Here is a 15,188-nt window from a genome sequence, read left to right on the forward strand (position 1 = left end):
CTAGATTTGACAATTTTATTTTACTTTACTTGCCTCTCCCTTATCTGCCCATCTCTCCATCCGTCAAAATGTTACATTTTTTGATGCACTTCCAAGTAAGTTGTTAACAGTTGGGGTAGTTCTCCTGGCCTGCCATTTGTCATATATGATCATGGGTGCTGTACACCCACAGCCCACAGCTTAGTTCCGGGAAGAAGAGTGGGTTCTCCACGACTCCTGAGCCCCTGCATCCTGACATTGCATCCACCTCTCTCAAGCTGCTCTCACAGAAGGTCACAAAGGACTCCTTGGGTGGCAGGTTGTCTTTTATCTTCACCTGGCACTTGTGATTACCCCACTCCAGACTTTGACCTCCCTTGGCTTCTTTTCAGTTTTCAAATTGTGGAAGGTCAGGCATGCGCAAGCATTGGTGTGGCATGCTCCACGGACCTCCTGACAACACGCAGGCCTGGTTTTCCTCCTGCCTTTCTGTTCACTTTTGTTTTCTTTGATGTTCCTCCCCCTCCTGCCCCTTCAGCATCAGTGCTCTCTGGTCCCCCACTTAACACTGAGCAGTCTTCTCTGAGCCTGTGCTGAAGCCACTGTTGATCTGTTGATGACTTCAGATCTGAGTCCAGCCAAGACCCTTTTCCTGGACCCAAAACCCCTGTGAACCCACTGGCCATTGACTATTTCCACCTAGACAGTTCACTGGTACCTCAGTCACTATGCCTAGAATGCAATTGTGGCTTTCATTGCCACCCCCTAAAATGATTTTCCAATATTCATGATTGATACCAACATTCAGGCACTTGAAGCAAAACCCAGAAGTCCATGACAGTTCTCTCTTCCTCTTGAGGGTCTCAGCCTTCACAGTCCTGGCAGGTGTACCCCCATAAGGCTGTCACGGTTTCTTACCATCACTGGGCCACCATCGTGGTTCAGGCCTCCGTCTTCTCTGCAGCCTGCGGTTTCGCCTCTCCAGCCCATTTTCTGAGCCAGGGACCTGCCCAGCATGTTTTAGATCATGGTCCCCTGCGTAGGAAGCCTGGCTGCAGCACTGATGGCCGCCGCTGATGTCATACTGCGCTAACCACCCTGCAGCTTGTGTGCATTCCCCTAACTGATACCACAGCCCCGTGAAGTGGGAACCATTATCTTTTTTGTTCACAGATTAAGTAACTGCCCAAGGTCACTGAGCTGGAAAGTGTCATATTTCAGACTGAGCCCATCTGACTGCAGAGCCCGTGGGCTTACCTCTACTGCAGGGAGGCCCGAGTTTCTTTATGTGTCCTTTTTGGGATTGGTGGGCTGGCCCCGTCTGTGCCCTTGCCTCCTTATGACTGTCCTCCCCTCTCTGCTCTGGTCTCCTGTCACCCCTCTCTTTGTGTCCTGGCTCCCCCGCTGTGACTAAAGTTAAACACCATGTGCTGTCATACCTGGGCCTGGGTCACATGTCATTCTGCCCAGATGGGCCCTTCCCTTTGAGGTCTAGCTCAAGCATTTCTACTTTGAACTCTGAGTTTTCTATCACTTATGCTGCTATTGTGCTGAATATATACTAATGCTGAAGAAAGCGTTTCCCTGATACATAAATAAGTGAAATTCCTCAGGCTCCAAGATTCAAGTGTCTTATCACTAACCACTCAAATGGAAAATGTGTGTTCATTTCCTGTTTTTGCTACTTTAGAAATATCTTCTATCAGCTTTGTGTTTACTCACTTGTGCACCACTTTTTTTTCTATCTCTATTTCTGAGAACTAGCAAATCAAATAATGCAGGGTAGCTAGATGATCAGAAAAATCAAAGAAAAATATGTGATCGAATTCATAAATAATAGCATGATGTGTGTCCTAAAAAGACAGAAGAGTCAGCTTAATCAGTGTTGTAGTGAATGTTCACATTTTAACAACATCTGAAAAAAGCAATGCTTCTAAAATTTATCCTCATTAACACAGGCAAGTAAATGAAAGGAAGAAAGTAAGTTGATTTTTTAGGAACATTATTATTCAGCTGAACTTTTAAGAATACAACTTTTTAGTTTTTAAATGAAAACTAGATTTCAGTAATAACATTTTAAAGCAGGAAGCATCTCAAATGTTACTCTGATGTAGTTTCTTTATTTTAAGCATGAAGACTTGAGTTCTCTTGTATAAGATCTTAGGAGAAGGAGGTATTTGTGCTACAAAATTATTCTTTTTCATCTTTCCCACAGTCATAAATAATATCCTCTTTACTATGATTTATTTTAGTGTAGTTTTGGTAATTTTTGAAGTGGTTTCTTGTTATTAGACGTATAGAATTAAACTAATAAAGATATATTAAAATCAAGTAAAAGACATGTTTGGCAGAAAACTACCAACTACCCAGTTTTTTCCAGGAAACTTTGAAAGGGAAAATGTTTCAAAAGAGCGGCTTATTCTTGGGACGTATCAAGGCCATTATCTATAGCTGTCTCATAAGTACTGATGTGACAGTTGGCTCTTATAAACCATTTGAAGATGCTTGGTGGCGAACATGGCCCTTAGGCTGTGGCAATTTTATCCAGGAGCTCCCTGGGCCAAAATGAAGAGAGTGTGTTCCTGGTCCTGGCTTTGGTACCTGCTAGCTATATGGCCTCTTGGTCAGTCATTGTCCTAAAACATTTGTGACTTTTTGCCAATCCCCATGCCTGGTGTCCTGCTTCAGGCCTTTCAGGTACTTGCCTGGGCTTTTATTAAGACACATTTGTACTTTCTTTTCTACACAAATTTTCCTCCCTCTTGTTTCAGTTACATTAGAGTATTGGTTGTTTTGTTTTGTTTTGTTTTTACAATTTTAGAGAGAGAGGAAGGGGCAGAGAGAGAAACATCATTGTGATAGTGAAACATCGATCCATGGCCTCCCTTACATACCCCCCCACTGGGGACTGACCCCACAACCTGGGCACATGCCCTGATCAGGAATCTAACCTGACAATGCTCAACCAGTGGAGCTACACTGGCAAGGGCTAGTGTGTTGGCGTTTAAAATTAGGTGGTGAGCCCTGGCCAGGTAGCTCACTTGGTTAGAGCGTCATCCCGATGCTCTAATGCCAAGGTTGGGGGTTCAGTCCTCCACCAGAGCACACTCAGGAAACACCCAGTGAGAGCATAAGTAGGTGGAGCAGCAAACCCGTGTCCCCTCCCCTTCCCTCTCAAATCAATAAAAAAATAGTTTTTTAAGAATTAAAATTAGGTATTGATTCAATTCTGAAAATATTTAATGCGATTATACGTTTTATTAAAGGTTAATAATCTAACTTGTAAGATTTGAGAATTTCTAGTGCACATCTTGAATGAAGAAAAGTTTGAACAAACAAAATTTTTTTTTAAATATATCTTCATTGATTTCAGAGAGAGGAAGGGAGAGGGGGAGAGAGAGAGATAGAAACATCAATGATGAGAGAGTCATTGATTGGCTGCAGCCTGCAACTCGGGCATGTGCCCTGTCCGGGAATTGAACCCCGATCGCCTGGATCCTAGGTCGACGCTCAACCACTGAGCCACGCCCGGCTGGGCAGAACAAACAAAATTTTAAAAGGAGAAAGCCCCCCATTCTTTTCTGCGTCACCTCAGCATGTCTAGCTCAGATCCCTCTGTTTCACCCCCACGTCCTACACAGATGTACCTGGACACAGTCTAGACCCCAGCCCCGTTTCAGCTCTTTCCCCATGTGTCTCCCCCAGTCCCCTCTTTGAGCGCTGCTCCTGGCCGCGACTACCTCATCTCCGGCCAAGGAGAAGTGCGCCCATCAGTCTTTGAGTCTTTCCAGTTGACGCAGATCCTGTCTTCAGTCACCTCTCACTGTCTGTCCCTGCAGGTGATGGATTGATACCTAGCCCCTAAAATTTACGAGTGTGCTTGTACGCTTCAGAAAGTAGTTGGACGTCTGTGTCACAGTTAGATGACACGGTCTGCAGGACTGACCAGGGAGGTGGGCGGGAAAAGGAGGTCACTTTATCTACCAGTAGACTTTAAATGGATTGTAAGTAGGTATTTGTATGCATATAGATATACACTTTAAAATTTTGAAACCACATTACAGAAATTTGGGGGGAAAGTTGTCATTTCACTGCCACGAATCACAGTTACTCTTATCATTGCTATTATTTTCTATTACTTTTTAGTTTGTTTTACTTTTACATTTTAAACAACTATAGTCATGTTTCATGTACAATGTATATTTTTCAGTTGATATTATAAGCATTTTTTCATGTTTTTGTAATTGTGGTCTTTAATTAATATAGCTCCAAAATTGAGAGCGTGCTTAAACATCTTTGAATCTTAATTAAACATCCCATAACCCCACCCTCCACATTAGCCGTTGTCACTTGGTGTCTGGTACAGAAAATCATTCCACAGGTGCCTGCCTGCCTTTCCAGTCCAGCAGGCTCCCCTTCTCCCGTTTTCAGAGCCCTGTGTAACGGCAGATGTTGTTTTCGGGGAGGGCAACATGGAGAGAATTTCACTGTGAGTGGCAGAACTTTTAAACCATTTATTTGGCCCAGAGCTATCCTTGTGGCAAAAGCCGCCGCAGCATCCCTGTATGTAGGGTTGGTGGCTCCGACTTAACGGAGCTGACACAAAGCACCATGTCGATTGGGCTGATGATTTTGAAGAGTCCTCACAAACATTTCAGTCCTGGAGTTCAAATACCTCTTTTATTTGAAAACAGCTGAATAATGTTCATCTGCTTTTCACATTTTCCTGTCCAGATATGAGTCACTTCCTGCTTTCAGTCCAGATGAGGTTTTGTGTTTTTGTTTTTTGCTTTTCATAAATCCTAATATTATTCAGTTCTGGGACACTTAGGTACACATTGGTGTTCTGTGGCCAAGGAAAATGCTGACTAAATTTTTCTGTAGTCATTGATTTTACATAACCTATTGTTTAAAAAAGTTAAAGATCTGGGTTAGAGTGATGTCATTGTGGGTAAGTTTTTTAAAATACTGGTTGGGGAAACATAAAAGCTGTTTATTTGCTGACAGTCTGACTGAGGAAGTCATACAGAACAGTGAGTAGTTTGGGTGCGAATGAGGAGGTGGACAACCTCTAAATGTTGTATTTTCTTTGTTTTGCCAGAATGGAAACAAATACTCTTATTTTTTAGAGTAATTTCTTCCTGTAAGGTGCTATTTTAAACTTAAAATACTCTAATCCAAATGGGTTCTAGTATCTTCCAAGCTGCATATCTACCCTGATGCAACTTACAAAATTAGGGAGGTTTACGGAAAATAGTTTAGCGAGTAAAGGGTCTTTTCACCATCAGGCTGTTAGTGTGAGTACGAGAGCCCCCCGTCCTGTTCACTGTTGTATTCCCAGCCCCTAGACTAAGACCTGGTCCACAGCAGGAACTTCATAAGACCTCTTGGTGAATGAACGATTGTTGCTTTAGAGCAGGGCTTGGCAAATTTATTTGTGCAAAGATCCAGATAGTAAATATTTTTGGCTTTGGGAGGCATACGGTGGTTCTGCTGTTGTGGGGCGGAAAGCAACCATTGGTGATACGTAAGCGAACAGTGTGGCTTTGTGCCAATAAAACCATTTACACAAACAGGCGGAGGGCAGCCTGCAGTTTGCCAGCCCCTGGCTTAGAACAGTGCTGTCCAGTAGAGCTCTGTGGTGACCGAATGTTCTCTCTGGGCTGTACCATATGGTGGCCACTAGCCGCAGGTAGCTGTTGGCCATTTAGAATGTGGTTAGTGCTACTGGGGAATTAGATTTTAATTTTATTCTATTGTAATTAGTACAAATTTAAATGGTCACATGTGGTTAGTGGCTATAGTATTGGGTGGTGCAGGGTTAGAACCTCCCCCAAAGCATGTTGGACAGAGCAGTTCATTTTCTCTGGGATGTTAGGGGAAGAAAGAGTTCTGTGGCCAAAAAAACTGGGGAATTGTTGATAAAAAGGTTTATTTGTTGTGGGACTTCTCAGAGCCTTTAATATGCTGATGTACATGGACAATCTACAGATTTTTTCTCCAAACTGTTTGACCATGAAGGTTTTCGGGGATGGCCCTGAACATCTTACAGAACCGGTGTTCCTGGGAGAACACTTTGGGAAACATTGGTGTGGCAGACCAGGAGATGGGCGTCTGTGGGGATTGTGACAGTAGTTTAGATGTTGAGTATTTCATATTGGACGGTTACGCTGAGAGGTCTGTAGAAACCCTCAAAGAACACTCACAGCCACATGGCCTCGAGAAACAAAACGTAATGGATGAAGGTGCGCTAATGCGCCCTTTTCCTTCTGAGAGGAGAAAATGCACCCGTGTGTGTGAAAAGGGCTGTGTAAAGAGACCGCCGACTTTAGCACCCTCCCTCCTGGCATTTTGCCTGTTTCTCGTCTGTCTGCAGCCAGCCTGACGATCGTCAGCCTGTTCCTTGGAGGCAGCCTTCGGAATTGCCACCGTTTCTCCTGCAGTGCTCCCTGCTCACCCCAGCCTTGCCCGTCAGAGCAGGACGAGACGTGCGCTGTTGATCCCCTGAGGGGCTCTGGGCAGCTGTGTCTAAAACAGTAACTGGGAGGCGCTGAGGTTTAGTTTTTCAGGAGTCGGAACAGATCATAATCAATCTTCAGTTACAATTAGAGTTCATACTCGCGGGCATTCAAGTAAACTCACGTTCTCTTTTCAAGCACTGTTCTCTGCTTTCCTATGGTTTGTATTTATTTTTTGCCTGTTTTTCTTGCTTTACTTTTACGCCCACCCTCCATTCCTGAGCGTGACAGCTTTTTGCCTTCCGCTTGAGTTTCTCATTCCAGGTGAACATACCGCAGAAGACACTGAGCAGCATTGGGCATTGAAAGCCTTATTTTGAAAATTGCTAAAGTATCAAATGCTAAAATAATATGTACTTCAAGGTTTTATTTCATTTTTATAATTTTGTTTGTTGTTTGTTGTTTTTGTGTTGTTTTTTTTACTTTTACAGTGAGTGTTGAAAAGATAGACCTGAAGGGATTGTCACACAAAAAAAATGAAAGAAATGTTGAATGTTCCTTTGAGGTAAGATGCTAAGTTTTTTTTCTCTTTTCTCCTCTAAGGGATAGGAAGGAAACATTTACCATGAATTGATAACTTTTATTCATCTAAGTAAAAGATGGGCCTTTTTGGAGAGGCCAGTGCTGTGGGAGTTAGAAAGCTGGGACTCAGTGCATGGTGGGCCGTCTCCAGGGCGGCCTTACTGGGCTCCTGGCCTGAGCGGCCTCCGCGACGTAACGGGGAGGGTTGGGGCTCTGGAACAGCCTGCCATTTGCAGTCCAGTGCTATCCCTGTTAGCCACGAGCCCAAGGACACTGCTGAACTTCTGTGCCCAGACACCTCCAGTCAGTAGAGGAGGAGGGACTTGGGGGAGAATGAGTGAGGCAGCCCCTTCAGAGCGCTCAGCACAAGACTGGAGTAGTAAAAGCCTGCAGCCAAAAACTGTTCTCTGCTCCCTGGCTGACACAAGCTCCTTGGTCTAGATGGGGAACGTTCTCTAGACTGATGTGCTCAGCGGCTGGTAGGTGGTTAGCTGAGTTGGCTAAAGTGGAGAAATGTGAAAATTGAGACATACTGTATATTATGATTAGAGACCCTCAATAATGGGCTTAAACAACGTGGGAGTATACAGGGCGGCGGCCAGCTGCTGGTATGGCAGTTGTGCTCTCAAAATTCTTAGGGTCCAGGCTCCCTCCAGTTGACAGCTTTGACATCCCTGGGGGGTGAACCTTAGCCTCATGGCCCAGAGTTGCAGTTAGAGCTCCTGTCCTCACATTTTCATTCCATGTAGCAAGATTCAGGATGAAGAAAAGAGGAAAGGTTTTATCTTTCTTTTAAGAAGCATTCCTAAAAGCAGCTGCTAGACACTTCTTATGTTTTGTTGACCAGAACTTAGTTTCTTGGTCCCACTTAGCTGTTGAAGAGGCTGGGTGATGAATTTGGTTGGCCATGTCCCTGAGTTTCTGTTACTTGCCCAGTGTGTTGTGTCAGGTTCTCCTTTGACCATGCGCCTGAATACCGATTGGTAAGGAAAATCTGCTTTCTGCGTTTTTGGGGAATGTTCTCAGGAATAAAAGCTTCTGCTTAGTATTTAGTGTGTATACCATGTGCAGTTTACTAGTTTTTCAGAAAGTGTAGCGGCATGAAAATACTTTAAATACTTTTTCCACTAAAAGGATAAAATCTTCATTTGATTTGGAAGGTACTGTATTGTGAGAATCAGTTGTTAAGCTATGGATGTCTTTTCAAAAGGTATGGGAAAGATGTTAGGTTTTGGAGATTGCTAAAGCTTGCGGCTAGCACCCAAGTCTCAGCAGCCGGAGAACCTTGGAATCCCAGTGTCATCCAAGCCTAGTAGGCATCAGGAGCCCATCAAGTCCCCAGTCCCTGGACACATTGTCTCCTCCCCTCCACTCTGCCTTTTGCCGTCAGGTGTTCCCTGAGGGACTGTTGACAGTCATCGTCTGCCTACCCATTTGGGAAACTGCTGAGCATGGGGCATATCTGGGGTGGTTGGCCCCACTCATAGACCATCTAATCATCCGGGCTTTGATTTGCCCTATCTTCAGTCCTGTTACTTGTGACAGGGAATTAGGTTTGTGCAGCGTGAGATGCAGAAACCCTATATGACACAACTGCCTGCCCTGCTCACTAAAGAAATGAGCTTTGGCAAAATAGACGCTTGGCCTGTCACAGCTTCTCCTTGGAGGAGGGGTTTATGATCCGGAGAAGGAGGCAGCAGCAGACTGGTGGGGATGGGGACCCGCGCCCATGCCCGAGTCCTCTGAAAGCAAGCTGGACAGCTCCAAAAGGAGCCTGGAGCCATTGGCCTTCAGGACAGCACAGGTCTGAGCTTGCTGCACTAGACTAGGGACTGTTGCTTAGCATTGGCACTGATGACTGTCACACGGAGTTAAATGTTCAGTTTAAGATGTTTTTACCCCAATGGTTAAGCTGAAGTGTCTGAAAAGCAAAGTATTCTTGTGTTTAGGAAAATGATAATCTTTCACTACCCAGCAGTCCAACTAGCTATTGTTTTGAAGTTCGAACTTGATGTTCCTGAAGGAATTTTCAGTCCAAAGTGTATTTGTTGGATGGAATTCAGGGCACAAAGGAAAGATACAATCAACATTTAAAAAAAAATTATCCTATTTACAAAACACACTGTTAATTTGCACAGCTTAAACTGTGCTTGTGTGCTGCTTGTAGGATACAGATTTGTATTCACATGTAAGAAGAGTGGAACCACCTTATAGTTTTGTAGCTCCTGGCATCTCCCCACGGTCACCCAGCTAGCTGCCATCAGAGTCTACAGCTCTAAAGAGAGGAACTGGTGGGCTGCAGGACGAGAAGACGACAACGTATCTTTAAACCTTCCGTCATTTTTATGACCCCTCCCTTCAAAAATAAGTCCCGGTAGGATTTTTCCATTTTAGAAATCAGCCAGTTGATTCTAAAATTCATACGGGAACTATAGAGTAGTCAAATGATTTGGAAAAGAAGAAAAAAATGTTGGAAGACTCACACTACCTGGTTTTAAGACTTCCTGTTACACTGCAGGAATCCTGACACTGCGTGTGGCGTTGCTGAAAGGGTAGAGGCATTGATCAGGACAGAAGAGTCTAGAATAAGACTCAGGTGGAAGTGGTCCATTGATTTTTGACAGAGATTCAAAGGTAGTTCAATGAAGAAATAATGATTTTTTTTTCAACAAATGGTTCTGGAACAGACATTCCATACACACAAAAAATGAACCTTGTCCAAATCTCACCTCTTATACAGAAATTAACTTAAAATTGATTATAGATCTAAATGTAGAGCCTAAAGCTACAAAAACTCCGAGAAGAAAGCATAGGAGAAAACTTTGTGATGTAAATGAGGCAAGGATTTTTTGGATACAGTGACAAAAATATCCATAAAAGACAAATATGTTAGACTTCATCAAAATTTTAAACTTGCTCTTCAAAAGGCACTGTTAAAAAAATGAAGACAAGGCACAGACTAGGAGAAAACAGTTGCAAATTACATATCTGATAAATGGTTTGTATTTAAAATACATAAAGAACTCTCCAACTCAGTAATAAGAAAACAGCCCAATAAAACATGAGCCAAAGATTTGAACATATACTTCACCAAGGAAGATGTATGGATGGCAAAGAGCAGATGTGAACACATGTTCAGCATCATTAGTTAGGAAAATGCCAATTAAAACCAGAGTGAGGAATATTACTAGGTGTCTATTAGAATGGCTAAAATTAAAAAGACTGACCATACCAAGTGTTGGCAGGTGTGTGGAAGAACTAGAACTCTCCTACTCTGCCGGTGGAAATGTAGAATGGTACAAGCTCTTTGAAAAACAGTTTGGCAGTTTTTAAAAAAGTTAAACATAATCATAAAATATAACCCATCAGGTCTACTCTTAAGTATTTACCGAAAGAAAATGAAGCATATGGTCTGCAAAAATTTGTATATGAATATTCATAGCAGCCTTGTTTATAACACCCCAGATATCCCTCCACAGGAGAATGGATAAACAACCTATGGAATATTCATATAGTGGAGTGCTACTCAAAGTAAAAAGGAGTGAACTTTTGATGCACTTAGCAATATGGATGAAACTTAGTTATCCTGTGTGAAAAAAAACAGACCCCGAGTCCATTTACATAAAATTCTAGAAAATGCCAACTACAGTGACAGAAAGCAGATCAGTGGCTTCCTGGAGGAGGGGCAGGAGGAAACTTTTGGGGGTGAAGGGTATGTTCATTATATTGAATGGAGTGATGGTTTCATCCTGGGTATGTACATATGTGAAAACATCAAATTGTTCCCTTTAAATTGTCAGTTATAAGTTAATAAAACTTCTTTAAAAAATTACCTACTTAAGATTAAACCATTCCTTTTGTCCATAGAAGCCTAAGTAATGAAGATTAAATAGTCCTTTAATAGGCTATCCTTTGTATATGGAAATAAATAGCTATTATATTGTGGCCAGAACAATAAAAAAAACCACCTTATTAGGAGCATCTGCCATACCTTGATGAGATGTGACAGTCTGTTGCTAACAGTATAGAAAAATTCAATGAAATATTTTTTCCTGAAAGCCTTCACTTATTCATGGGAAAATCGATGACTCTCTTGCCCCACCAATTTTCTGAGCCTTGTTTATCTCTAGTTTTGATTTTTATGTGTCATTGTTTTCCAGGATACAAATTAAAGGTTACCTTTTTATAGAAAGACCTAACCCCGGATCAAGATGATTTCAAGATACACAAAAGTACTACAAATAGGAGTTTGAATTTCCTGTTTTTTCCAATGGAAATGGTTTTGTTTTTGCTGAAGTTGTAATTGCTAGTTACTAGTTACTGAGGAAACCAAATCAGTATACAGGAAGCAAGTGACAGAATAAAATTAGCATGTAACTGTGTACATGTGAAATGTGCAAATTTTTTTTTTTAATCCTCACGTGAAGGTATTTTTTCATTGATTTTTTTTTTAGAGAGAGTGGAAGGGAGGGAGGAGGGAAGAGAGAGAGAAGCATCGATGTAAGAGACACACACATCGATTGGTTGCCTCCTGACCGGGGCCAGGGATCAAGCCTGCAACTGAGGTACACGTGCCCTTGATCAGAATAGAACCCGAGACCCCCCCAGTCTGTGGACTAATGCTCTAACCACTCAGCCAAATTGGCCAGAGCTGAAATGTCCAAATTTTACCAGCTTTTTCAAATTCACTGTTGAGAAACTGGAATAACTAAAATAAACTTAAAAAAAGTTTTCTTTAGTTATTACATGTGAAGGAAAGGGAAGAAAAAAAACATCAACAGACTAACCAAACCTTGAAACACCTCTAGATTGTAGAGTTTTGTTGACTTAGAAGGAAGCATAGAGCCCTGGCCTGTGTGGCTTAGTTAGTGGGGTGTCACCCTGTGCACCAAGAGGTTGCTGGTTCGCCTCTGGTCAAGGGGCTGGCCCAGGCTACAGCTTTGATCCCTAGCAGGGGGCGTGCAGGAGGCAGCAGGTGGACGTTGGGCCCTCACATCGATGTTTCTCTCTCCCTCTTTCTAAAGACAATAAAACTATTCTTTAAAAAAAAACACCTATAGAATACTACGAAGAAAAAAACCCATTTTAATGCCATTCTTCCTTAAGAACCTAGATATTTATTTTGGTGCTGTATCTTTTCTTTAAAATTTAATTTTTTTAAAATTATTTTTTGTTAATCCTCATCTGAGGGTTTTTCCCCATTGATTTTTAGAGAGAATGGAAGGGGGGGGGGAGACATCAACATGAGAGAGAGACATTGATTGGTTGCTTCCCACACGAGCCCCGACTGCAGCCAGGGATCGAACCTTCAACCCAGGTATGTACCCTTGGCTGGGGATCAAACCCGCGACCGTTCAGTGTGTGGGCCCACGCTTGAACCACTGAGCCACACCGGCCAATGCTGAAATTTAATTTTTCATCTCAAAACCATCTTAACTGCTCTGAATATTTTATCGCTGTTAGCAAAGGATGAACCTTGTCGACTATCTTTTAAATTAGGTTTTGTTTTCATCAGCAGTATATATGTACGCAGAATTTAGAGTCCAATAATCCTGTATACATTGGCAGTAGTTGCAGTGAACTGTTTTATATGCCTCAGTGGTTGTATGATAATTAGTGTGATTATGTGAAGGTTGTTGATACTGGAGCCATATGGCAGTACTTTTCCATTCCTACATTGTGTTTTCTCTGGAGTTAAGTGTCTCATTTTGCTCAGGGACAAGTACTTACAAAAAGGCTTCACCCCTAAGATTTTCCCTGAGTGTCTAAAACTCCCCTCATTGAGATCTGTCCAGTATCCCAGTTTCACCTTTGGAGCTGTGGCTATGCTCCCACCTGGACTCAGGGCCTTTGGCCCTGTACACAGCTTTCATCACCTCCTGGAGGGTCCTTCCTCCTTCTAGCTCTGGTCCCCTGCTCTTAGGTCTTAGGTCATTTTTTGTCTTAAGTTAGTCTTGGTTTAGTAGTTACTCTGGTTCCTCCTTAGAAAGGGTACTTGGGAAGTACTGTTTGTGCGACTTTCCACGTCTCTCCAGAAGTGCCTTTACCTGCTCGCCCTGACACTGAACACAATTCTGAGTTGTATTTCTTTCCTTAGGGCTCTGAAAGCACTGCTCGTTCACTATCTTGCAGTGTTGCTGCTGGGAATCAGGACTTTGTTTTGGCTTCTGATCCTGCACTATGCCCTGTTATATATTCTCTAGTAGTTTTCAGGATTTTCTTAGTCCAAGTGTTTGCACATTCCTCAGAGACTTGTTTGGGTGTAGATCTGTGGCCATCATATGCTGAGGCTCAGTGGGCCCTTCAGTCTAAAAAATCCATTTGGGGACCTTTTCTTGAATCATTTTTTTATTTCCTCCATTCCATTTTTCTCTGTGATTTTGTTTTGGAACTCCTGTTGTCTGCATACTGGGCCTCAAGATTGGTCCTTTGGTTTTTTTCCCCCCTCTATTTTCTTTCCTATTTATTCATTCATTTATTTAATCTCCTTTAGGGAAGATCACCTCATCTTCCGTCTTTTCCATTGAATTTCTCACTTTCGTTGTTCTGTTTTTCATTCCAAAGAACACTTGTTCTGTGACAACTTGATTTTCATAGCATCTTGTCCTTGGCTATGCTTTCTTCTCTTAGTTCACTGAGAATATTAATGGTAGTTTTAATTTTTTGTTGGTTTTCTTCTCCATACATGGGCTGTGCTTCCGCCAGGCCGCCTCGTTCTGTGACTGCTTTGCGCATCTCTGCGGTTGGTTTGGGATTTCTCAGAGGCCTGGTGGTAGGTGCAGTAGGTGTGGTGGCGCGGGGTCTCCCACCCACCTTAGGGATGTGGCATGAGCAGTGGGCAGGCCTCTGGCTTGGCCAGTTCCTGTGCAGGGCTAGGAAAATGTCACTCCACATGCTTCGGAGTGTGGTGCCAGGTGGAAAACAGAACCGTTGCAAACTGAGGTGAAAAGTGAGAATTAGACTGAGTGTGAGAAATCCTAAGTATATGTCTGTTTTATGCATATATTGTTTTTTGTGTTGTATGCCTAAGATGTGTTAAATCTGTCTCAGTAAGGCCAGGCAGCTCTTTGAGTAAGTGGTAGGAAAAGGCTGTGCCACAGTTTGATTGGCAACATCTTTTCTTGGTATGTAAGATAACAGAGCAGCTTACAATTGAAGCCACTTTGGATTTGACGGGGCATGTGTGTCTGTAGCATGTGGTGTGACGTGAGGCTTCTCCCTTGTATCCATGCCCCTCTGCGGCCTGTCCCTTCATCTGGTGCAGGGAGTGGGGTCGCAAGTGAGGCAGAGGTGTGAGGGTGAAACGATTCTGCATCTGCGGAGCATAGTGGTGCTGGGCTCAGCCTGGAAGTGAGCGCTTGTTTCCAGTCCTTCCTTCCTGTTTGCCCACAGTTGAAATATCAACTCCATTAGGAAGTAAAAGAAAAACATCAGGAACAGACACCCTAGGATAGTTGTACCTATTTAAAGTACATCATTGTTGAGGATGCACATTGTCTATTTCAACATAAAATAGTCTGTCTGTGCTACCCTTACTGTTTGGGTGTTGGATTTCATGTTTTAGTTGGGTAACGAGGTGTTCACGTGATATGAATGTGGAAGGAGAGAGAAGAGGCAAACTAGAAACAGATTGTTGTCACGGTGTAAGAGTTGTAAGGAAAAAATAAGTTTTCCACGTCTTTTACTTTGAAAAACAAGAGTAAAACATCTAATGACTGGGAAGTTTCCACCTTTAATCATAGATGCTACTTGTGTTTTATGTGGGTAGCAGCTCCCCCCCCACCACCACCAAATTTCTTTTTAATGTCATAAGATTTGGTTATTTTACACAAAAACAGTTTGGGTGTTTTCATTTTAGTGTAGGTAGGTTTTAGATAGCAAGGCACATTCGTTCAGAGAATGCCAGTGCTGGCCTTGCTTCTGAGTTCCCGTAGGTGTTGGCAATTCAAAGATAAAGGAGATGGTCCTTTTCCTCAGTTAGTGTGTATTTGATGGGAACTTGATGAAACAGATGCCTCATTAATTTTTGTGTGTTGTGACAACTACTAAAATAGAAAGGGACTTATGTGAGTTTCAGCAGCCAAGAGGGGAGATGGCCATCCTTCCAGGCCAGAGGAGCCCTTCAGCATCCACGGTGAGGGTCGGCGGGGGGAGCAGGAGTTTTTGATA

General features: G+C 42.8%; 1 protein-coding gene across 1 annotated transcript in view; it reads left to right on the forward strand.

Moving 5' to 3' along the window:
* ZCCHC14 (zinc finger CCHC-type containing 14) overlaps positions 1–15,188 on the forward strand; it is a 57,567-nt gene that overhangs the window by 26,158 nt on the left and 16,221 nt on the right. The window contains exon 3 of the mRNA XM_016197279.2: positions 6,929–7,002. Coding sequence (XP_016052765.2) covers positions 6,929–7,002 — 74 coding nt within the window. The remainder of the gene's footprint in view (positions 1–6,928; positions 7,003–15,188) is intronic.

The sequence above is a fragment of the Miniopterus natalensis genome, chromosome 18 (genome assembly GCF_054644295.1).
Source record: "Miniopterus natalensis isolate mMinNat1 chromosome 18, mMinNat1.hap1, whole genome shotgun sequence".
In the NCBI taxonomy this organism is placed as follows: domain Eukaryota; kingdom Metazoa; phylum Chordata; class Mammalia; order Chiroptera; family Miniopteridae; genus Miniopterus; species Miniopterus natalensis.